The sequence below is a fragment of the Rhinolophus sinicus genome, chromosome 9 (assembly GCF_057876585.1).
Source record: "Rhinolophus sinicus isolate RSI-liver-muscle chromosome 9, RSI-T2T, whole genome shotgun sequence".
NCBI lineage: Eukaryota > Metazoa > Chordata > Mammalia > Chiroptera > Rhinolophidae > Rhinolophus > Rhinolophus sinicus.
The window spans coordinates 28,616,850-28,642,555 of NC_142509.1; the positions used below are offsets into that span (position 1 = coordinate 28,616,850).

At 42.0% G+C, this 25,706-nt stretch overlaps 1 protein-coding gene and 1 long non-coding RNA gene across 5 annotated transcripts in view; one reads left to right on the plus strand and one right to left on the minus strand.

Annotated features, from left to right (window-relative positions):
- Positions 1-1,424, minus strand: part of CCDC60 (coiled-coil domain containing 60) — a 127,089-nt gene extending 125,665 nt beyond the window's left edge. For both annotated transcript variants that reach the window (XM_074321731.2, XM_019753964.3), the window contains exon 1: positions 852-1,424. In XM_074321731.2, coding sequence (XP_074177832.2) covers positions 852-941 — 90 coding nt within the window. In that variant the 5' untranslated portion in view covers positions 942-1,424. The remainder of the gene's footprint in view (positions 1-851) is intronic.
- Positions 1-25,706, plus strand: part of LOC141569253 (uncharacterized) — a 296,091-nt gene that overhangs the window by 202,395 nt on the left and 67,990 nt on the right. The gene's annotated exons all lie outside the window — the stretch shown is intronic.

The window sequence follows — 25,706 nt, forward strand, 5'->3', positions numbered from 1 at the left end:
CTGGGTTTTAAGCTCCCTTTTGTGCACAGACTTCCCCCCAGGTCCCCATTCCTAGGACAGGATTCTAGGTGATCCAGTGTGACCTTTGACCCTTTCTCTCACTGTTCACCTACTCTGGCCAATCACGGGTGAAAAATGGATGTAACAACACAGACGCACTTAACAAAGACATAACTGGCCTACCCTGTTACAATCATTCAAAAACAGAAACCCTTGACTCTAGTCATTAAATGCATAGTGAGGATTGTTCTTTGTCTTTCGAATCACCAACAGTATTTCATGTCACACATACACATTATCAAGTGTTAGCATCATGCTAAACAATTTCCATATCTTACTTCACTTAGTCCTCACACTATCTCTTCCTACTTGATGTTCCTGTTCTCATTTCTCACACACGAGGAAATAAAGGCTCAGGGAGGCTAAGCAACTTGTCTAATGTCAATAGCTGCTGAGTGGCAAAATCAGGCTTCCAAACCGAGCTGGGTGCTCTGCAGCCTCTCGTGAGACAGAGGACGTGCACGAACCTCGAGCCCAGCGGTCTCTGAAAATTTCTGCAACGGTAAACCTACAATTCATCTTCATTTTTCTCTGATGCTCTACAGTGTCACTGCCGATTTAGCCCATCATTTTGGAATTACTGGCTAATAGGATGGCCCAGCTCACCGTTCTGGCTGCTGTTTTCATTCTTTACGAGAAACCAACCATTGATAGTAACAGGGATGTGTCTCAACAATTTAATTACACGATGATTCTTCTCTTTTCCCCCGTCCCTTGTTGGTCTGGAGGCTAATTCCTATTTTACTTGGTCATGAAAACATGATTGGTTCCATCAAAGTGGGGAGACTTACCTGTGACGGAAGTTCTGAAGCAAAAAAGGGCCAGAGGGCCCCCGAGGTGGGAGAATTCTGCATCTTCTTGGTGGCTGATACCTTGGTCATCTTGGAAATCCTTCAGGCTTCGTCTGTGCCCCCAAGGGAAGAGTTTTTCCAGAAGCTTCTACCTCAGCCACCACTGGTGTGAGGGGCTCCAGCAATTTCACCCTTATTCCCAAGTGTCAGTTACAGAGACTCCAAACCTTTTCTGACCCAGCAGTAATGGAAAGCAAGTCATCCAGGTCCAACCAACAGGATAAGGAAGTCCAGACAGGGTCGATAAGGAAAACCTGGAATTATTCACTTTTTAGAAAGTTACAAACTTTTGTGAGCTTTCCTTCTCTTTGAAATGGAGTATCTGACTCTCCCATAAACAAAAATAAAATATGAACTAAAAAAATAAAACTCCACTGAAGAAGTCTGAGGGGGGCCCATGGAGGGGCCCCCAGATGCCCATTTTAAGGCAGTCCCAACAAGGGGCTCAGGTTCCCACTGCAAGAGAAAGCAGCCGCAAACTGCGAGGCTGGACCAACTCGGTTGCCTGGCAACGAGACGCTGTAGAGGGCTTCCTCATTGGCTGCCTTTGATGGGGGCGGAGTTGTGAACTCTCGCAGGCTCTTGGGATAATGGCAGGAGCAGGCTACTGACCAAGGAGCCACATTCTGCAAACTCTGATTTCTTCTCTCAGGCCTAAGGACCTCGACCCTTTCTCTCTGTCTAACAACAAGTGACTCCTTATTTTCAAACTCTGCTCTGTCCTGCCATTAACCACTAGTGATGTTTTGTGTCTTGGGTTGGGTAGCTCATGTGTCCCTTTAGCCCTGCATTTATCTTAACCCGAGATGTCTATTTCTCTTTTTCTACCTGACAAACTCCTACTCATCCTTCAAAGCCCCCCTCCACACACCCACCCTCCCCCCAACACACGTATATGTATATATGTGTATGACATTTACTGACTGCTTAGAATGTGCTAGACACTGCTCTTTTTTACATATATTAACTCAATCCTCACAAAACGTCTTTAAGGAAGGTATTTTATGACTCTGTTTTACAGACTAGGAAACTGAGGCACAGAGAGATTGAATGACATGCTTAAGGTCACACAGAAAGTGCCTGAGCTGGGATTCAAAGCCAGACCTGTTTGATGTCTAAATCCCAAGCTCTTCACCACTTAGCCTCACAGCTTAGGATAAGTGCCTAACTTTGCTGAGCCTTCGCTTCCGTATCTTTAAAACGAGGAAAACAACTTTACCCCAGGATTAAAACAGATAGCGTATGTAAACACTGAGCACATGAGGAGTCCAGGTTAAGAGGCAACTATCATTTTTTCCTGACACCCCATCCCCAGGAAGAATTAGTCACTTTTACAGTGCAGTGTTCATTTTACAGCAGATATTAATATCAACTAATATTTATTGATCTCTTGCTCTGTGCCAGGTGCTCTAGTAAGCACTTTAAATGTATTAATTTATTTAATTCTTTCAATAACACTGTGGGGTCGGTTGCCAGCTTGCAGAAGATTGACTGCACGTGCTCTGATTTGCATGCTTTCTCCTTGGCATTATTTCACACTGGATCAACCCAACTCATGTTTCATCTCTCAACCTTGAACGGCTGAGGAGTATGATGTCATCATGGCCACACAATGGCCCCCCGCCTTCTCTTTAGAAGGTATCTGCTGCTAGATGACCCTGCACAGAATACAGAATGTCTAGCCACACAGCTCCAGTTGCTGACGCTTGGAAGTCATTATTTTTCTTGCCATTGTCTGAAGACTGAGTCTGACCTTCCCTTTCACAGGAAGTTTTGGTCCCCTGCTTCCTTTCTGGGCAACACTAACAATGAGCAAGCACTTGGAGAGGATGCAGAGACATTACATCGTGTGCAGAAGATGGTGCTGGGGACGAGAGAGGATAAGAAAACAGAACGGAATGGGACATGGTTAGCCCTGAGTGAAACAACAGGCTGTCCTCACATGGCAGTGAGGGACGGTCTTGGCGAAGGACGCAACAACTAGTTCTATATGAGCCCAAAGAATAGGAAGAGGGTTTGGGCTCAAAATGAGGAAATCCACAGCACAGCACTGTTTTAAAAAGTGTGAGCTCTGAAGACAGACTGATTTGGCCGCTGAGCAGCCTCCATGACCATCTCATAGGACTATGAGAAAAACCAAATCGCTAATCCATGGGGAGCACAACACTGCACAAAAAAGTCGTGCTCAACAAATGTTCATGCTTATTTCTTTTGTTATTAATACCCACCTGTCCGAGTCATGTGAGAACTGGAAGCAGAAAGGGCTCTGGAATGGAAAGGACCTGTGCTCAAATCCTGCCTCTGCCATTTCCGGGTAATGAGACTTTGGTCAGGTCACTTCACCCATCTGAGCCTCAATTTCATCATGTCTATGAACAGTGAGGGTTATGCCCACCTTATATAGTTGGAAGAATTCAGAGAAATGATGATTGTATACAGCCTGGTACCCAATAAGGGCTCAAGGCTCGCTATTTCCCTTTTCTGTTCATGAAGGGGAATGGAAATAGGGAGAGAATGAGCTCCCTAGTATGGGAGGGGTTCAAATAAGGCCACATTCTGAGGTACTGGGGGTTAAGACTTCAATATATGAATTTCGAGGGGACACAAATCAACCCGTACAGACTGAGCAACCTCAAGCTAATAGCACACACAGTGTTGGATAGATGTCAACTGTGTTTCCCTCACAAATTCAAAATATCCCTGTCTTCTCCCGTGAATGTTCTGTGGCATCATGGGGTGCCTCAGTGCACACTTTGGGAACCACAGGGCTATAGGAATGTTTTCTATCTCTGAGCTGAACAGCCTGGATGTGCAAGAAGTTAAAAGCCACAAGAATAGACATCAAGTCATGACAAACGGGAGTTTGTGGATAGATTTCTCACCTCCACAGCCCTCAGGTAGGACAGGTCCTGTATTCCCCAGAGATCCCCTTCAGGACTGAGTTAGGGACAACCCCTTGCCTGCTCACCGATGACCCAGCATTGGCTTCTTTCCTTTTCCTGATTCGCTTCCCCACTCCCCTTCTGGTTCTGCATGGTTTCCCAAATAAACCACTTCTATCCAAACCCTTGTTCTGGGGTCTGCTTCTGGGGAAACCAACCTAGGTCAGCGCTGGCTGAGATAACCCAGGCGGTCAGACCTGAGTCAGACCCTGATGTTTCTCCTTCCCTCATCTTCCATGGACTAGCTACCTTCTTCGATCACATTGCCCCACCATCACCATCTTACCATTGCTCTCACGAATATCTCAAGGAGTTTCTTGGTATTCTCCACGTTCCTTAAACACGGAAAGGCCAACATGTTTTCAGATAGGCAAGCACATCCCCCCAACAGCGAAATATTTGTCAACTAAGATATGGAGTGATTGTTTCATTCTGAATTCCTCGTTGATTTATGCAAAATATAAATGGAAAGACATGAAGTGACAGGCATTGTCTCCTCCCAATGTGCCAAAAAGAAAAGCCCCTGAAGGCATTTGAAATAGAAAAAAAATTTTGGTACGTGCCCGACACGAACTGGGGTAGCCAAAGTGAAATCTCAAAATCTGCTAAGCACTCGCATTTCAGTCATTAATACATATATTTGGCATAAAAAACCTATTGGAAAACTCATCATTTTTTTGAGTATCTTTAGAATACTTTTCTGTGTTGCCTCTAGCACCCAAAGAACTCCTTCTGGGTATTTTTACTGAAATGTCAGCACTGGGTTTACAAATTATGGGGCCTGGGGCAAGAATAAAACTCGGAGCTCCCCTGACACTTGGTAGCTGGCAGTCTGTTGATGAATGGCTTCCCTGATGAAATAACACTGGATAACGTATATTTGGATCACATCCATGGATTCCTGTACTTCATCAGATTAAGGAAGAATTCCTGCTTGCTACCCTGTCCCTTGAGCCCCATATCCCATTCCTATCGCATCCTCCAAACCACACCCCAAGAGGGGGAGGTGAATTTGGATCTTTGTAAACAAAGAGCAGAAAATATAATGTCAACCTCCCTCTCCTCTTTCTCTCCTTACGTTGGTGCACCAGACGCCGTAATGGAGGAGTTCGGCCTCCGGGATTATTCTTTGTGAATTTCCCCCACTGGAAATCTAGGATATGGTCCAAGCTATCTGCATGGGTGATGCTCTCCATCTGTACGGCTTCACCTCACAGCATGCTTGGCAGTGAAACAGATGGGTGTCATGGAATCATTAATCCCATGTTCCAAGGTGGAAAGTGAAACCCTTGGGATTTAGTACTGGGTTAGTGGTGGAGGTTGCCTGGGAGCCCAGGTTTTATGATTCCAAATTCAGTGATGTATTTCAGCACGCTGTCACACTGTCTTGATGGTCTTCCATTGAAAGGTGTGTGTGTGTGTGTGTGTGTGTGTGTGTGTGTTCAGTTCAGCAGAACGACCTGAGATTATCTCTGCAAACTCTGCCAAGACAAGTGGGATTTCCAAGCCACCCAGAAGACTTTCACTTCTAGCCTTTGGGGGGAGCCTTTGCATTAACATCCACATAAGACGTCTCAAACCGCCATGTCAGGTAGGAAAATACTTCCCTGCCAGGTTTTCCCATGGATTTCAAAGTAGCTCGCAGTTTCCTGTTCAGGACACACTCTAGCTGATTTCCTACCTGTATGGGTGGAATTGTGTCCCAAAATATATGCTCAGGTCTGAACCCCACAGCCTTTGAATGTGATCTTATTTGGGGGAAGAGTCTTTGCAGATATAATCAAGTTCAATGAAGTCAGGCTGCATTAGGGTGGGTCCTGATCTCATGACTTCTGTCCTTGTAAGAGTGAAATTTGGAAGTAAGGAGAGAAGACACACAAGGAGAAAGCCATTGACACAGAGGCAGGGATGGGGGTGAGGCATCTACATGCTAAGAAACGCCCGGATTGCCAGCAATAGCCAGACGCTGAAAGAGGCAAGGAAAGGTCTTCCCCTGGAGTCTTTAGAGAGAACATGTCCTGTCAGTGCTGAGATTTTGGACTTCTGGCTCCAGAATGATAAGGGGATACATTTGTGTCGTTTTAACCCCCCTAGTTGGTGATCATTTGTTACAGGAGCCCCGGAAAACAAATACAGCACCCGTCTTGCTCCAGCTTTGTTTCCTTCTCCCCCCTGACTGGGCTAATAGAAGACTACCACACAGCTCTGCAGAGTCAGCGACTTAAAATTAAACATTAGGCATCAGTGAATAGTCAATTAAATAAAAATAAAGTTCCCAGGTGAATCTAACACACAAGTAGGGATAGGAATCCCTGCCGTGCATCCTGTTTGTGAGCTGCTTTTTCACATAACAAGATACAAACAGCCTCCCATGTCTATCAATGCATTTTTTTATCATGGTTTTTCAATCAGTGCTTGCAAAAATGGAGTTCTGATTTCCTGGCTGTCCAACAGTTTGTGCAACCAGCTCCTTGGTATTAAACAGGCACCAGTCTATTTTCGTCCTGGCTCTACAGTCAGGTAGTTCCATTTGGGTGGGATGGCATTTTGTTGGTTGCAGAGACCTGAGATGCTCTTTAGCTGGTCATCCACCCTTCATTGTGGGGCCCTAGTACCAGGACACAGAGCCAGGACCTCACGTAGTGGACGTTTGCTGCTTTTTTCTGCCCAGAATCCACACTTCCATTGGGGAACAAGTCCTAGCCTACTTGGATCATGGGATTTTTGTGAGGTTCACAGGAGTAAGTTTATCACCACACCTGGCCAACAGAGAACCCCAGATCCCCCTGGCCACCGTGAGTGGACCGGAGATAAGGATGTCAACCAAATTGGGCCAATCAGAATCATTTCAAGGAAAGGGGACTTCCTTTCAGGTCATGGAGTTAGAAGGATGTGAAATGGGCTCTGTACCAGGACATTCTTTGTGCCACAGGATAATCAGGCCAACTCAGACAGAAACAGATTGAAGAGATTGACTTCTGATGAAATTTGTCTATGTGGCTGGATTCAGGTGGGCTTGAGGCTAGCACCATCCAAAAATTTCTACTTATGTGAGTCCATGAATAACATTGCATTGTGGCTGGGGTTGGTGTTACTGTCTTCCTAAAGTTGATTTTGGAGATTTTGAAATTGAGATTTGTGTCACCTGCATTGGAAAGCGTTGCCTACTATAATTCTGTTCTACCTGAAGAGTTATTTCCTGCAGTCACCCCAAATTCTACTTGCGGGTTACAAGTATACTCCCACACAAGAGGCAGGACATCTGACTGTAGGATCATGGGAGCTGGACTTGAGAGTGGATTCAACTGAGAGGCAGTGTAGGATGGGGAAGCAGGGGAAGCCTAGTATTGAAGCCAAACAGAACGGAATTTAAATCCTGATTTTTAATCTTGTGTGTTAGCCGTGTGACCGTAGTTAAGTTTCTTAATTTATATAAGCTTCAGTTTTCTCATGATGAAGAATAAAAATCAAATCACCCAACTTATAGGGCCAGTAGGAGTTTAAATGACATAATTATCTATCTTTTTTGTCTCTATATCTCTATCATCTACATACATTAGAAAAAACATGCTAACACGTATGCTAGGTGACAAACATAACATATAATACATACAAAATACACTTCAGCTATCATTATTAGCTCCCAAGTTCTTTGTCCTCCTGAAAGTTTCCTCCCTCTCCCCTTCCCTCCCTCCCTTCTTTCTTGTGGGTGGAATCCACTGATGGGCTGGCCATCCGCTATGATGGTAAACAGGAAATGGACCATCTTTCGCAAAGACGAAAAGGCCAGCTACAAATCAACTCAATCTCTGACTATAATATTAAGGTGATCTTCCCTCCTCTAACTGCCAGAAATCAAAAGTATTCCTCTCTGAAGGGTGATGATATTATTCAGAGCCTCAAAATATCTCTCTACATGTATATTTTCATACACATTGTCTGGCAATTAATAAAAAATTGCCCATAAGTAGGAGACAGGCCAGATAACAAAAGATCAAGAGAAACAAGGAACAATAGAAGCAAACCCAAAGGTTATCCAGATATAAAAGTTATCACACACTAACTTTAAAATAACTGGGACTAATGTGTTCAAGAAAATAAGTATTACTATGTCATTAAGTTCACTAATCTTTCGCTCTTCAGTGTTCATTAATCCCATCCAGTGTATTTTTCAGATGTTGTAGGTTTTATCTCTAGAGATTCAATTTAGGTTGTTTTTTAATATTTCATGCCCCTACTTAACATGTTCAATCTTCCCCTTAATATTTGTTTTGATATCCTAGCTGAGTCAGTTTCAGTTGATTGATTTTCATATGATTATGGGTCCCATTTTCCTACTTTTTTAATGCCTGATGATGTTTTATTGGATGTTAGACGTTGTGAATGTTGCCTTGTTGGGGGTGGGTATTTTTGTATTCCAATCAATGTTCATGAACTTTGTTCTGGAACATAGTTGAGTTTGATCCTTTCAAGACTTGCTTAAGGCTTATTAGACAGATTTAATCTAGGGCTAACCTTGCCCTTATACTGAGGAAAATGTTTCTGAGTACCCGAGGTGATGCCCCCATAGAGTGTGAGCTTTTTCAGTCTAGCTAGTGGGAGCAGGCACTATTCCTGGCCCCATGTGAGTTCAGGATATTGCCCCTCGAGTCTTTGTGGGTGGCTCTTTCACAGCCTCAGTTAGTTTCCTCACATGCAATCACTGGTCAGTACTCAGCTGGAGACTCAAGGGGAACCTTCTGCAGGTCTCCTGAGTTCTTTTTATTTGCAGCTGTCTCCCAGTACTCTTCCCCTATGAATTCTGATGCCTTGGCCTCCCTGAACGCCCAGGTTTATTTCCTCCATGCAGTGACTGCCATTCCCATTCCCCGTGCTGCAGTCTGGAAACTCTCACCCTCAATAAACAGAGGCAATCTCAGGACTCACCTAGTTTGTTTGTTAACTGTCTCTCAGAGATTACTGTCTTTCATGGCTTCATATCTAATGTCTCAAAACTCTTGTTTCATATATGTTGTCTGATTTGTGTGTGTGTGTGTTTTCAGGCAGAAGAGTGCATTGCATTCCTGTTATTCCACTTTGGCCAGAAAGTCTATAACTGTATAGTGAAATAGCTGAAGATAAGTACTCTCTAGGTAGGTATACCATGGTATTAGACCAAGAAGAAAAGAGAATAGAGGTTATCTTTGGAGAAGAGGGAGGAATGGTAACTGGGAGGGGGGCCTGGGAGGTTCTGTGCTGTTGATAATATTCTACCTCTTGGTCAGGGTGGTGATTCTATGAGCGTGCTCACTTTGTGAACATTAAATGCTGTGCATTATGATTTGTGTATCTTTCTGTGTGTATGGTATACCTCAGTAAGTTTATTTAAAAATAAGTCACAACTACAAAAATAAAACAAGTTTTCAACATTTGTTATTGAGGGCAGACCTTAAGATTCACACCACAATCCAGTATGCTGTGGGCTTTGGAGTCAGACCTAGGTTCAAATTCAGTGTCTATATGTACTACATATATAACCTTGAATCTTATCATCACCTCTGTAAACCCAGTTTCCTCTTCTCAGAAATGTATGCAATGGCCATACTTATCCCACAGGGTGGATATGAGGACCAAATGAGATATTTTATACAAAATATCTGCCAGACACATAGTAGGTTGTAAATAAGTCTGAATTTCCACTCAAATTATTTATTAATAGGTAATTGGTAAAATCATTTATGTTACATTCTCAGTTGTTAAAAAAAGAATGAGGTAATTCCAAAGTACTCCTGTGAGACATCCGTCAGGGTCCTAGGAAGAACAAGGTGACAGTCGAAGGGAGATAATTGAGGAGAGTTTAATGAAGGGGTTATTTACAAAGGTGTAGGCAGAGTTAGTGGAACCTAGCAGGAGATTGTGTAGTACTTCAAGGCTGGCGACAGTGGGGAGGTGTTACCAACTCTGGACCTGAAGGGACCAGGGGAGGGAGCAGATAGCAGAATGAGAAGTCCCTGTAGAAAAGGACTGTCCAACAGCAGAGCTGTAGCCTCCTAAAGAGGAAAGCAACCAACCATAGCAACCTGGCATGGCGGAAGCAGAAGAGGTAAATACCCAAAGCTCACTTTCCTCTCACCTTCTTTTCCATTGCCAGTACCTCCAATCTACAATGGGCCTTCCATGAGGGTGGCTCAACTAGATGTAACAGGGCAAGGAGCCCGTTGATGCAGTCCATACAGGCCGCCGCCTCCAGAAGTCCAGAGACTGGTGGGAAAGGGAAGGGAATGGACTAGGCAGAAGTTGTGTGAATAGAAAATATCCAGCACAGTCTTCAAGATATATTAGGTTTACAAAACAAAAGAGATGAGAACTAAGTAATATATCATATGCTAACGTTTTATTAGAGAGAAAGAGAAGGGAAGAGAGGGAGAGAGAGGAGAGAGCCAAAAAAGAGTGAGAGGAGAGAGAGAGAGGAAGACCTTAGAAGGAAATTGTACCAGTGGTTACCTTGAAATGTGGAAACAGTAGCATGGAGGGAAGGAATTAGAAATGGAGGGTGTGAGAGGCAGGGCCCAGCAGGACACAGATGACAGACTCAAATTAAGGTGATACAAGGAGCGTTTGTTTACAAAGGGGCCATTTTCACAGGTGTGGGTATAGTGGACCAGAGGACAAAGTGCAGCAACTGCGGGCTAGAATTAGTGAAGCTGTGACCATTTCTGTGGGCAATGGGAGGGAGTGGTGACCCGCCCTTAAAGGACAGAGATCACATCATGAAGGCCTCCTAGATAGGAGCAATGATTTGTAGTGGAGGGATACAGCCAGTGGGAGGCAACCTTGCAGGAAGATGCCCTAAACACACCCTGCTCCTTTCCTCTGATCTCCTACCAGCGCCTCCCATTGACTCAGCCCACCTAGAAGCCGGAGGGCATGCGAGCCTCTCGGCGCCATGCAAGTAGAAAGTGGATGGTGCAGGGGATGGGCAAGAGGAAGATGTCTAGCATAACGTGTAACCTACTTTACCCCGGATAGTCTTTTGTACTGTTTGCATTTTTCCCCCCAACCTATACTCATGCACTACTTTAAAAATACCCAAATAAAAGTCAGTGCCAGTTCCGTTCCCCGTTTGACACACAGCAGCAAAGAGAAAAGCGGTGTCCTCTGAAAAGAAGAGGGAAGAACAAATGGCTTCCTATTCAGGGCACAAAGCTTGGGCACAACAGTTTTTTCCCCAGAGGGCTGAGCATTCTAGATGATTATTACCTAGACTGATGATTACGAAGGCAAGATAGAAATGTCCATATATTTGTGTTTATCTGACCCCAAATGCATCTCTTCCCCATGTTGCATTTCCCCCTCTTCTGAAAAGTGACAGCTAAGAATTCAGTTTACCACTGCTGTTTCCTCTGTCTCTCCCTCCTTTTTCTCCTGCCCAGCCCCTTAGGTTCCCCCTATAATTTCTTTATATAACTTATAATTTTGAGCTCACAATTCAGCTAACCATTTGGGAGGCCATTTTCCCACTCTTGCCTTCTTTCGGGCGTCATTGTTTAGACAACCTGGCTGGTGTGGCCCAATTTTTCAATTTCCTGACAATAGCTTCCTTGAAGAGACTCTGTCTGCCTCCTTCCTCTCTTTGGTTTTGTCCTCTGCTGCTGTCTGCATCCTGTTCAAGGACAACCTCTGAAATACACGACTGTTTCTTGTCTTGCAGTCACCCAACTCCTGCCACTTTGGTAGAAACTGTCTTTTCTTTCTCTTAGCTTCAGTGACACTTCTTTCTCAATAAAATATGCTCTTTCAAACAGGTGTCGAGGAGTATGACATTTGGAATATATAATGGCTGCATTCTAACATATACCTTCACCAGACAGTAACTAAAAGAAGAAAAGGGACTCACTGATGTGGAAAATCCATTCACAGGGTTTGCATACCCTCCCATCTCAAGCCCTCACTCTGCCCCACCCCTTAGTGTATTTTCTGATTTCCCAGTTTTGTTTGCAAACTTCTGTCTCCCACTGAAGAAGCGTGAAATTAAAACAAGTCTTTCCCCTCTTATTTTTACGGTAATACTTGTTTGTTGTGGGGAAATTATAAAACACGAGTTAACCAAAAACAATGGCATTTGTTAATATTTGGATGTATTTCTTTTGGATATATTTTTAAGAGGGTTTTTAGACGTACACTTACCTCTCCAAATAAAAATAAGCTTGAAGAAATTTTTGACTGTGGAAGTAACATGTCTATTTTTAAAAATTAGATAACATAAAAAGTATACACATGAAAATGAAAAACACCATAATCTTTCCACCCAGGGATAATAATTTAGCATTTGATATACACAATTCCATATTTTTTCCAGATACATCTACATTTATATCTTATCCCTTTTGTTATTTTCTTTGACAAAAATTATTGACATCTTTCCCTGTCAGTGGATACTGATTTACACTGTCAGCTTTCACACTTTTGGTACCCCAGTGAGAAATCCATTTTAAACTATGATCCAGTGCAGTGCGTGTACAGTACCTCTATATTTATAATTGAAATAAAAGTTTCATGAACCACTACTCACCTCTATTATGTATTATGTACTCTGTTATTTTCTGTTTTATTCTCTTTCATTTTTTTAAAAAATGCTGGTTATGACTCAGTAAATTGATTTCCAGGACCACTAATGGGTTGCGACTTGCATTTTGAAAAACATTCTCCTAGGCCACAATTTTAATGGCTTTATTGTATTTTGAACTCCAGAGTTTTAAAGTTATAGGAACCACAGAGGAAGTCTTGTCCAGCTTCTTCATCTTATATGCAGAGGAGTGAAAATTTTATTTTCTCCATAGTTGGTCCTAAATTCCCCTCAGGAAACAAATTCTCTTTGGAGGAATACCATTATATGCTTGTGGGGGGATAGGGTGCCACGGTGGCAGTAGCTGAACCCTTCTACCCAAGGAATAAACAGGTGTTTGGAATAGAGTACAGTTAGCAATGTGCCAGAGGCGGGCAGAACCTGAGTTAACAAAACAAAAGAACTTCTAGAAACAAGAACATCTTATATTGAAATGATATTTTTTGCATTGCTGTGCTGTAAATTCATCCACCCTCACAAGTTTTCAGTCAGGTTTAATATTAGATTGCTTTCAGGAGCAAGTGACAGAAATAAAACTCAAATTGGATTAAGAAAAAAATAAGCTCGGAGTGTTTATTTGCTTGTGAAATTAAATGCACCAGGCATGGCTGGGTCCATGGCCTTAAATAATGTCATTGACACTTGGTGTATTTTTTTTTCTTTTCTTTTTTCTGTTAATGAACACGTGTCAAAAGTTTTATTAAATCTATTGTTTAATGAGAGAACCAGTAAGTTGTAAAACCAAAGAGGTTTTGAAAGGCTAGGTATTTATAGCCAATGATAGGAAACAAACATGTTCAAGTCCAGTGACATAAATCTTTGCAATCTTTGGGGTTATCTTTTCTATTAGAAATTATTTGCATTTATATATATATACTTACATATTTGCATTTATATATATTTTGTTAGTTTTACGCATTTATATATGTACTATATATAAGTTTAGGCATTTATATATATATATATATATTTGCATTTATCTATATTTATATATTTGCATTTATGTACATACATATTTTATTAGTTTTAGGCATACAGAACAACATAGTGCTCAGACATTTGCATAACTCACAAAGTGATAACCCTGACAAGTTTACTACCCACTCAACATAGTTATTAGAACATTATAGACTATATTCCCCGTCCTGCACTACACATCCCCATGACCATTTTTTAAATTATAGTTGACATTCAGTATTATTTTATATTAATTTCAGGTATACAGCATAGTGGTTAGACATTTATGTAATTTGTGAAGTGATCTACCCAATAAGTCTACTACCCGTCGGACACTGTACATAGTATTTACAATACTGTTGACTATATTCCCCACACTGTACTTTACATTGCCATGACTCGCCTGTAACTACCAATTTGTACTTCTGAATCCTTTCCCCTTTCTCACCCAGCCCCCAACTCTCCTCCCATCTGGTAACCATCAGTTTGTTCTCTGTGTCTGTGGGTCTGTTTCTATTTTGTTTGTTCATTCATTTTGTTCTTTAGGTTCCACATATAAGTGAGACAATATGGTATTTGTTTTTCTCTGCCTGACCTATAATACCCTCTGGGTCCATCCATATTGTCACAAATGGTGATATTTCATTCTTTATTATGGCAGAGTAATATTCCACTGTATATATACACCACAATTTCTTTATCCAGTCATCTATTGATGGGTATTTTGGTTGTTTCTGTATGTTGGCTATTGTGAATAGTACTGCAGTAAACATAGGGGTACATATATCTTTTCGAATTAGTGTTTTGGATTTCTTTGGATAAATACCCAGGAGTGGAATTGCTGGGTCATAAGGTGTTAGGTTGGTGCAAAAGTAATTAAGATTTAAAAGGTTAAAAATAACCAAAAGACACAATTACCTTTTTTTTTTTTAATTTTATTTTATTAAATTTATTGGGGTGACAATTGTTAGTAAAATTACATAGATTTCAGGTGTACAATTCTGTATTACATCATCTATAAATCCCATTGTGTGTTCATCACCCAGAGTCAGTTCTCCTTCCATCACCATATATTCGATCCCCCTTACCCTCATCTCCCACCCCCCACCCCCCGCCCCCCTTTAGTGGTTGCCAGAGGGTAAGGGGGACACAATTACTTTTGCACCACCCTAATAGCTTTATTTTTAATTTTTTGAGGGACCTCCATTCTGTTTTCCATATTGGCTGCAACAATTTTCAATCCCACCAACAGTGCACAAGGGTTTCCTTTTCGGTACATCCTCACCAACACTTGTTGTTGGTTGATTTATTGGTAGTGGCCATTCTGACAGGTGTGAGATGATATTTCATTGTGGTTTTAATTTGCATTTCTCTGATGATTAATGACATTGAGCATCTTTTCATATGTCTATTGGCCATCTGTATGTCCTCTTTGGAAAAATGTCTATTCAGGTCCTCTGCCCTGAAACAAATTGCATTGTTTTCTTATTTGGTGTTGAGCTGTATGACTTTTCTATATATTTTGGATATTAACCCCTTATCAGATGTATCATTGCCGAATATCTTCTCCCATTTAGTAGGATGTCTTTTTGTTTTGTTGATGGTTTCCTTTTCTGTGCAAAAACTTTTTAGTTTAATATAGTTCTACTTATTTATTTTTTCTTTTGTTTCCCTTGTCTGAGGAGATATATCATAAAAATATTATTAAGGGTAATGTCTGAGAGTTTACTGCTTACATTTTCTTCTAGGAATTTTATGGTTTTGGGTCTTACATTTAAATCTTTATTCCATTTTGAATTTATTATTGTATATGGAGTAAGAAGATAGTCCAGTTTCATTTTTTTTTACATGTATCTGTCCAGTTTTCCCAGCACCATTTATTGAATAGACTGTCTTTACCCCAGTGTATATTCTTGCCTCCTTTGTCATAGATTAAATGACCATATAGGCATGGATTTATTTCTTGCCTCTCTATTCTGTTCCATTGATCTATGTGTCTATTTTTATGCCAGACCATGCTGTTTTGATTACTATGGCCTTGTAGTATAGTTTGATATCAGGCAGCGTGATACTTCCAGCTTTGTTCTTCTTTCTTAAGATTGCCATGGCTATTTGGGGTCTTTCATGGTTCCATATACATTTTAGGATTATTTATTCTAGTTCTGTGAAAAATGCCATTGGTATTCTGATAGGGATTGCATTGAATCTATAGATTGCTTTGGAGAGTATGGACATTTTAACTATATTACTTCTTCCTATCCACGAGCATGGTATATGCTTTCATTTATTTGTATCTTCTTTACTTTCTCTCTTCAGTGTCTTATAATTTTCTGAGTATAGGTCTTCCTTGGTTAAATTTATTCCTAGGTATTTTATTTTTTTGATGCAACTATAAATGGGATTCTTTTCTTAATTCCTCTTTCTGATAGTTTAGTATTGGTGTACAAAAAGGCAACCAATTTCTGAATATTAATTTTGTATCCCGCTACTTTGCTAACTTCATTTATCAGTTCTCATAGATTTTTGGTGGGATTTTGGGGGTTCTCTCTATATAATATCATGCCATCTGCAAATAATGACAGTTTTATTTCTTTCTAATTTGGATGCCTTTTATTTCTTTTTCTTTCTGAGAGCTGTGGGTAGGACTTCCAGCACAATGTTGAATAAAAATGTGAAAGTGGACGTCTTATCTTGTTCTTGATCTTAGGGGAATGCTTTTAGCTTTTCCCTGTTGAGTATGATGTTAGCTGTGGTTTGTCATATATGGTGTCTATTATGTTGAGATATGTTACTTCTTTTCCCACTTTGATGAGAGTTCTTATCATAAATGGATTTTATCAAGTGGTTTTTCTGCATTAATTGATATGATCATATGGTTTTTATTTTTCGTATTATGTGGTGTATCACATTAATTTGTTGTGTCATTTATGGCCATTGTTTCTTTTTTGATTTTCTGTCTGGAAGATCTGTCTGTTGGTGTCAATGTGGTGTTCAAGTCCCCTACTCTGATTGTGTTACTGTCGGGCTCTTTATGCCAGTCAATATTTGTTTTATATATTTAGGTGCTCCTATGCTGTGTGCATAGATGTTTACTGGTGTTAATGTCCTCTTGTTGGATTAATCCCTTTATCATTATGTAATGTCCTTCTTTCTCTCTTATTATAGTCATTGTTTTAAAGTCTATTTTGTCTATATAAGTATTGCTACACCAGCTTTTAAAAAATGTTTAGTTGTGTGACATTTCTTTTCTCATCCCTTTACTTTCAGTTTATGTGTGTCTTTCGAGCTGAGGTGGGTCTCTTATAGACAGCATGTGCATGGGTCTCGTTTTCTTATCATTTCAGCTATCCTGTCTTTTGATTGGAGCATTTAATTCATGTACATTTAAAGTGATTATTGACAGGTGCATAGTTACTGTCATTTTATTATTCATATTTTGATGTTTATTTGTTTCCCCCTTCTTTTTCTTAAAGAAGCCCCTTTAACATTTCTTGTGTTACGGGCTTGGTGGTAATTAATTTCTTTAGCTTTTTCTTGCCTGGGAAGCTCTTTATCTCTCCTTCAATTTTAGATGGTAACCTTGCTGGGTAGAGTAGTCTTAGTTTTAGGCCCTTGCTTTCCATCACTTTGAGTATTTCCTGCCAATCCTTTCCGGCCTGCAAAGTTTCTGTTGAGAAATCAGCTGATAGTCTTATGGCAGCTCCCTTGTAAGTAACTAGTTGTCATTCTCTTGCTGCTTTTAGGATTCTCTCTTTGTCTTTAACCTTTGCCATTTTAATTATGTAATTTGTCTTGGGGTGGGCCTATTTGAATATATCTTGTCTGGGATTCTCTGCACTTCCTGGACTTGTGTGTCTGTTTCCTTCACCAGGATAAGGAAGTTTTCAGTCATTATTTCTTCAAATAGGGTCTTAATCCCTTGCCCTCCCTCTCTTCTACTTCTGGTAGTCTTACGACACGAATGTTATTATGCTTGATGTTGTCCCAGAGGTCCCTTAGCCTATCTTCATTTTTTTTTTTTTAATTCTTTTTTATTTTTGTTGTTCCCATTGGGGTGGTTTCTGCTACCTTATCTTCTAAATCTCTCATTTGATCCTCTGCTTCATCTAATCTGCTATTGATTCCTTCTAGCGTATCCTTTATTTCTGAGCTTGTATTTTTTATTTCTGACTGGTTCTTTTTTATGGTTTCTATGTCCTTTATGCTTACTGTCTCTTTGTTGAAGTTGTCACTAAGTTCCTTAAGCACTGTTATAACCAGTGTTTTAAACTCTGTCTCTGGTAAGTTAGCTGCCTCCATTTCATTTAGTTCTTTTTCTGGAGTTTTCTCTTGTTCTTTTATTAGGGACATGTTTCTTTGTTTCCTCATTCTGACTTCCTCTCTGTGTTTGCTACTATGTATTAGGTAGATCTCCCATGTCTCCCAGTCCTTGCTGGATAGCCTTATGTAGCTAGGTGTCCTCTATGGTCCAGTGACACAATCTCTCTGATCACCAGTGTATGTGTCCAAGGGGCTGCTTGTGTGTGTTGCATGTATTCTCCTGGTGTAGTTGAGCCTTAATTGATTTTGACACCTCAGTGGGTGGGGTTGACTCTCAGGCTGACTTGCTGTGAGGACTGCCTACACCAACAGCATATGAGCTTCTGTGTGGGGACTGACCCCTCAGAGGGGGATTCGCCCAAGTGGCCTTTTGTCCCTCTTGAGACCACCCCTCTTTGGGTGTGCCACTTGTGGGGCTAATGGGGTAATGCTCTGATGCGGTCTGAGGCCGGCCTCTGGGTGTGTTGTTTCTTGTGCCTCTTGGGAGGGCCTCCCATGCAGGCCAATTTCAGCCTTGCCTGTTACTGGCCCAGGGCTACCTGGTAGGAGCTACAAAGCTTTGGTAATGAATTGCTGCCTGTGTTAGACCTGGAGGCATATGGGGGTGGCCTCTCTGTGAACCAAAGTCAGCTGCCACCAGTATTGGGCCTGGGGCAACTTAACAAAAGGTCCAGATCCCCATAGGCCTTTTGCTACCTGCTAACTAAGAACAAAAGGAAAGCCCCACTTGGGAATTTGCAGAAATCTTGGGGAGGGCCCCAGATTTTCTACAATTTGTACAAAGGATGTCTGTATCAATCTTGTCTAGACCTTAAAGGAAAGAGGATCCCTGAGGATATCTGGATTGCATAAATGGGGATATTGAGGCCCAGAGAGGTTCAGAGACCTGTCTAAAGTCACACAGCTAATGTTAGTCTGCATATTAGTTTGGGTCCTCCAGAGAAGCAGAACCAATAAGATATATAGGAATTAGGTCACGTGATTGTGGAGGCTGGAAAGTTAAAAATCTGCAGGGTGGGCTGATAGACTGGAGACTGGAGACCCAGGAAAGAGTTGATGTAGCTCGAGTCTGAAGGCCATCCACAGGCAGAATTCCCTCTTTCTCAGGGACATCAGCCTTTTTTCTCTTAAGGCCTCCAGCTGATTGGATGAGGCCCACCCACACCATGGAAACTAATTTGCTTCACTCAGAGTCTACTGATTTACGTGTCAATCTCATCTAAAAAATACCTTCACAGTAATATGGAGACTAGAGTTTGACCAAATATCAGGGTACCATGGCCTAGCCAAGTTGGCACATACAGGGAACCATCATAGGCTGGTTTGTTCTGCAGCCAAATATAACAGCCTCTTACCACTTCCTGCTGCACGTGAAGACTTTGCAAGTGGGTGATAATATACTGCATTTTCCAATTTTATTTGGTTAAACTTCCCCCCTTCCTCCCCCTCCCCGCCTTTTTTAACAGAGACTTCTGGGAATGGTGTTCTGCACAACACCTCTTAAGAAGCTTGAGAATAGCAGTTAAGAAGCAGAGTCTGCTTCAGTTCTCACTGTACTAGTTCCTAGCTGTGTGACGTTGAGTAATTTATTTAACCTCTCTGAGCCTCAATATCCTCATCCATAAAGTGAGATAGTCATACTGGCCTCAGTGCTGTTGTGAAGAGTAAATTAAATGAGCTGTGAAAGGGCTCAGCCCAGCATCGGGGCACACGGTTCATCACTCATTCATTCATTCATTCATTCATTCACCGGTAGGCCGCAGATTTTACCAGCCTGTGATGCCACTCTTCCTTTTAAGGCCTTAATTGTGATGTTCAAGCTCCCATCCCACTCAATTTCTAGAAGCTTCTCTCCCTCCCCCTTTCCCTTTCTTCCTTGCTTTCTGTTTTTTGTTTTGTTCTTTCTCTCTCTCTTTTCATTTTCCTTTGTAAAGCCAGGTTTCCCCCAGTGGGGAACACATGCATGTTTCACACATTCATTTTGCTTGTCACTTCAGCCAACCATGGTTCTCTGGACCACTGCTTCCCATTCCCCACGAGGCACTGCTCTCTCCCTGCTTCAGCTCCCATCCTTCTGCTCCAGCTGCTGCTCTGCCCTGTGCACCTGCCCTCAAGCACAGCACAGACCTCGGCGCCCATGGTGGCAGCACAGAACAAGCTGCAACTTTCGTGCTGACTTGACTGAATGTTCCAGGATAGTCTGTCTCACAGTTCTGGGAGCTAGAAGTCCAAGAGCAAGGTGTCAGCAAGATTGGTTTCTTCTTAGGACCACGAGGGAAGCATCTGTTCCATGACTCTCTCCTTGGCTTGGAGATGGTCATCTCAGGTCCATGTGGCATTCTCCTTGTCTATGTGTCTGTGTCCTAATCTCTTCTTACAAGGATACTTGTCATATCGGATTAGGTCCCACCCTAATGACCTCATTTTAATAGGATGACCTCTGTAAAGACTCCTATCTCCAAATAAGGTCACATTCTGTGATACTGTTGGTTAGGACCTCAACATACACATTTGGAGGGGGTAACACAATTCAAACCTTAACAGATGCTAAAGGAGCATTGCAAGGTTCCCCTATAACACCGTGAGGTGTTCTGCAACCCCTACCCCAGAGCAATACTCTGATGGGCATCCGTCGTTTTTCTCTGCCCAACATCCATCTCCCCTCTTCTGGGTACAGTACCCAGATTTTTCTTTGGGGACTTACCCCTCTGACTGTCAGTCCATATGGTTCAGATAAGATTGGTCTCATACTCCAGATGCAGCATTGGGCATGTGACCCAGGTCTAGCCAATCTGTGTATTTCATCCTCCAGTCACACTGATTGGTTCAAGTGTGGGCACATGACCAACCTTGATCCAATGGCACTCAATTCTAGGAACTGTTAGGTTGGAAGTTTGAGCGTACCGGGGACCATCTTTTCTGTGAGATAGAAGCCAATGCAGACAAGAACAGATGAGAGATGTAGAGAGAGACTGAATTGAGCCATGCCTGAAGGTAGCATTAATAGTCGACTTTTTAGTGACAGGAGCCAATAGAGTCCCTTTTATTGGCTAAATGCCATTTTGCTAGGAGGTTAAATGATTTGGAACCAAAAGCATGCTAATGTAATTTTGCCTCCTCCCCCTCCTGTTTATGTACCTCAGCCATTCTGGGTGGCCTGTAGTGGGAAAATTTCACCAGGAAAAGAGAATTTTTTTCAGGCTTCCTGCATTGTCTCAAACATGCCTGGTTTAAGGGCCCGATGGAGATGCTTATAATTGGCCAATGCGAACAGGAGCCAGGGTGATGAAGTGTGCCAACAAATACCTCAGGCAGATGAAACCCTTGGGGCTTCATAATTATGTGAAAAGACCCGAGACTTCTGAAAGGCAGGGGTCAGCAAATTAAAATTCTCCCAGGAGCTAAGGGCTTCTGAATGCTTGTTTCTGATCATCTTGTTTATATCCTGGCTAAAGAAATCTGTCTTTTGTTTTGTGTTTTTCAACTCTCAGCACTGTTTGTAATTAAAGGGGTGGAGGGTGGAGAAATGAATGAATTCCTTAATTGGCTCTGTTCTGGGTGACACGGAGTAAGAAAAAAAAGGCCGTCACGGGCAGGAGTAGGGTTGGCCAGCTCTGAAACGGTGATAAAACCCCGGGCAGTTGGTGCTCAAGTTGCAAAGGGGTGGAAATCCATCGTCATTAGTGTGATTGATGTGTGCAGGCTGAGCGTCTGCTGGTCTGTGTGCCAGGGTCCTCCTGAGACATGGAGAGAACCAGAGTGTATGTCAGGTTTCCAAAGTCACCCCCATGTCAAGGTGTGGAATATTACTCCTGGTGGAATTATTATTCACCCTCCACTTTCCTTCAACCATGTCTCTGGGGGTGGGAGTGGTGACAGAAATAAAGCAAACAACCCTACTTGCTGGTCAGATAACCCTCACTTGTAACATGATGTGATAGAAAGAGGTTAATGAACACAAATGATGATAACAGATGTGACAGCTAGCATGTTTTAAGTGCTTTAAATGTCCCAGGCACTGTGCTGAGAACAATATATAACATGATTTCTTTTAATGCTCTCATCCCATGTTATTGATACAACCATCTTCATTTTTTTTTTTTTGGATGAAGAAATGGAGTCACACAGAGAGGTTAAGGAACTTGTCAGAGGTCCCCCAGCACTGTTGATGACGCTGACATTCCTAGCCAAGCCCACCTGCCTACAAAACTACGCTGATGTTGACTGCATTATGCCTTTTGTGTCTTCCTGTAGCTCGGCTCTGCCCTTCTATAGCTTTTCTTTTATTTTTTGACCAAGTCTTGTGCTTTCATAGAGTCTCAGAGTCTAAAAATGTTGCTAACACTTTTGTGTAGCAGGTGCTTGGATGCAAACAACAGAAATAGACATTGGTTCATGTAAGCAAAATGGAATGTGCTGGAAGGATATTGGGGTCTGGTCTCTTTTGATTCTGTGGTAGGAATGGGTCAAGTTCCTACCAAGAATCTCCCCATGAAGGATTTTCCAACAAGAAGGGTGTTCAGATAGATGCTGAGGAGCCAAAATACCCTCCCATCCCCCGCCCGGACGTTTTAATAGGGCTGTGTGGTGATGGATGTCTTTAGCACCAGGCATGACACACAGTAAATGCGCAGTGAATGGTTATTATTATTATTAATTATTATTATTAATATCCAGGAAGAGGCAGCTCAGCCTGTCTCTATGCCTGCTGTATAAATTCTGGGCCACTTTCCCTGTGGGATGATTTAAACGTCCTTTATGAACAGAGACATAAACCAAGCTAACGTATCCTCCAGATAGAAGGATGCTGGTATGTCTTCAGATTGGTCACTAAAGCGTGTCCTACATTGGGAAGAAATCAAAACAGATTGCATCTAATTTCTCACACTGTTCCAAGCAAGAAATTATCTGTTGAAGGAACACACCATGACTTTCAAGCTGTTTGCAAACAGTTTTTGGGAAGTGTCATATCTTGGCCTTGCTTGGCTTTCTTGGTTAGACTGTCTGTCCCTGTGGGGTTAGCTGGGTTTTCAGAGAGAAAAGGCACAAAGAATCCACTTTTCTCACTTCTTCCTCATGCTGTTAGGAGCCTGGTCAGCCCTACTCTTCCCAGATGTGGCTGAGTGGGTTCTTATGGGAGAAACATGGACTTTGAAGCCAGACAGTCATGGGTTCCAATCCTGGCTTTACTGTTTCCTGCTGGATAACCTTCAGCAAGTCACTTTGCCTCTATGCACCTCTATTTTCTTATCTTAAAAATGGGATAATCATTATTTACTTCCTAGAGATTGTAGTAGCCTGCGGTTGCTGTTGCTTTGCTCAGGAATACTGCTGGGCCATATGACACCTTGGTATGAATTAGAAAAAGGCGTCCCTTCTTCTAGCAGATGCATCTGTGGCCGGGGTTTGTGGTTTGCTGAACAGAGCGCAGGCAGGGTTTTATTCCCTTCTTAGCCCCTCAGCTGGTGCTCTTGTGCAGCGTGCAACCCGTGCAACTGTTCATAGTGGCGGCCCTGTTTTTTATCTGCCTATTAAGACTTTTAAACCTTTATTCTATTACCCTTTCTTCTATTCTATCCCAAAGAATGGGGATATACCCAATTCTGGTCAAATCATCTGACAACGGTGATTGGTCAAAAGAATAGACATGTCACCCAAACAGTCCAATCAGAGTTTTTTCCTGAGATTGATATACACATGTTGGGGAAATGTAGCATTTTATATCCATCGGGAGAATAATAGCCATGTTCCTTTTCATACAGAGTTGGCCTGTGTGTAGAAGGAGGAAATGTGATCAACAGGTAAAGACAAATAGAGCGAAGTAAAAATGAGAGCTGGAGAGAGTTAAGTTTCTGGAGCCGGTTAACTGAGGTTGGTTTCTGAAATATTTCCTGTGATTTTAAGCACCTAACTCAGTTCTCTTAATTACGTGAGTCCAAATGATTCCCTTTTTGCTTAAGCCAGTGTGAGTTGGTTGTCTGACACTTACAACCAAAACAGTCCTGATAATTGGGGAGTTGCTCTAAGATGGATTATGTATGGAAAACCCTTACCTCGTAGTGGCACCCCATAAATAATAGCTATTGTTATGGCCACACTGTACCACATGGCGTTCCCACCGGGTTTGTTCTTTGGAGTGAAAGGAGAAAAGTGCTTTATTAGATTTAGGATGTCAGATATGTCACCAGCATTTGATCTCACATACCTGGCAGACAACAGTAATTGATAAGGTTATAGTGCTTTTTGGTTGTTTGGTTTCTTTTTTGTTTCTTTTCTCTCTCTTTTTTTTTTTGCATGGGAATGCTTTCAGAGTCCTTCCTAACAGGTGTGACAAGAAGCTACAGCTCATCATTTGGAAATGAAATGGGAGATGAAACCAAATATTTTGATTTTAGGCAATTTGTGACAAAATCCATTGTAATTCTTTTTTTAAGCCTGTAACTCATGGAAACATGCCAACAGAGGTGAGAAAATGTTGCTTTAAATCAATGCCAGGAAATAAGGGACTCAGAATAGCACCACAGAAACCTAAATGGCTAATGAAATTCGGCAGAAGGTTCGAGTGAGCGTGTGGAGGGCATGTGGGTGCATGGGTGAGTGAATTCCAGAAGACAAGGGAAAAGATTCGCTCAGCTCTGCCTGTGTATCTGGGGTGGAGCTCACTTCCTGCTTATCTTTTGGGGATGGACGAGGGGTGAATTTTCTAGGCAGAGGAAAACTTTGTGGTGGAATAGAAAAAGAAAAAATTAAATGTGAACAAAACAAAACATGCCCGATTTTTCTGCCCATCTTGCAGGAGTCCAAGATTTGAGGTTAAGGGAGGGAGCCCAAGGGGTCAGGTCTAATACTAGAGAATGGAAACATGTTTTATTTCAGATGCGCCTTAACTTTTCTAATGTGTTTTCACCATAGTGTGATGTAGAATTTTGATTGAGTGATCAGTAAAGGTTTATTTTTCACCAAATCAGTTCTTAAAGAAGAATCTGTTTATATAGAATAAGCCCACAGACAAAAATAACGCCTAAATATGCCCTCAACAACTGCTTTAAATTATTGATTACTTCCTATATGCGGAGAGGTGTTTTTTTTTGTTTGTTTGTTTTTTTTTTTGCACACGTTATCTTTAATCCTTACAACAAACTCTACAGAGTAGCATTTTTACCCCCATTTTACAGGTGAAGAAACCAAGATTTAGAGAGGTGATGGAGTGCGTGGGGCAGGATTTGAAGGCAAGGCTTTCTCATGCCAACATTCAAGCTATTTCTGCCATCACGTGCCACATGGCTTATATTTTTCTCTTTTAAAAAAATTACAAAAGTAACACACAAAAATGTACATAAAGTAAGAAAACAAATGAAATAAAAAAACAACCCTCCCCTGATTAACTAGTTCTTCCCATCCCACTTCCCAGAGGTAATCTGTAGTACTCGTTGGACCTGTAGTGCCGGTGGGGTGTGTGTCTTTCAAAATCTTGTGCACATTCTAGAGAAGTCAAAAAATGCAGATAAGCACAAAGGAAGATAAAATACCACAGCTCAGAGATAACGGGGGAACCTGCTGATATATTTCCTTCATGTCCTGCATGTGTGGGTATGCATGTATGTGTGCGTGGGGGGTGTGGGGGTGTGGGGGGGTATGCGTGAGAGAGAGTTTTCACAAGAAACATTTATTGACTGACTGTCTGTCATGGGACCAGCACTGTGGGAAAAAGATGAATAAAGCCCAGCCCTGGCCTTGGGGTCCCGCCATCTCGTGGCAGCAAGGAGTGGCAGCCTTCCTTTCACCATTCCAGGGCCTTGTGGTCTTTGCTTTTCCTACAGAGTGGTGAGGATGAGGTGGGAGACCCCCACGAGGCGAGGAGTGTGGACAGCATGCACATTTCCTGTGGATCAGGTCCTGTGTGAGGGCCTCACAATCACTATATGATATAGTTCCCATTCTACAGATGGGAGGACTGAGGCTGCAGGAGGT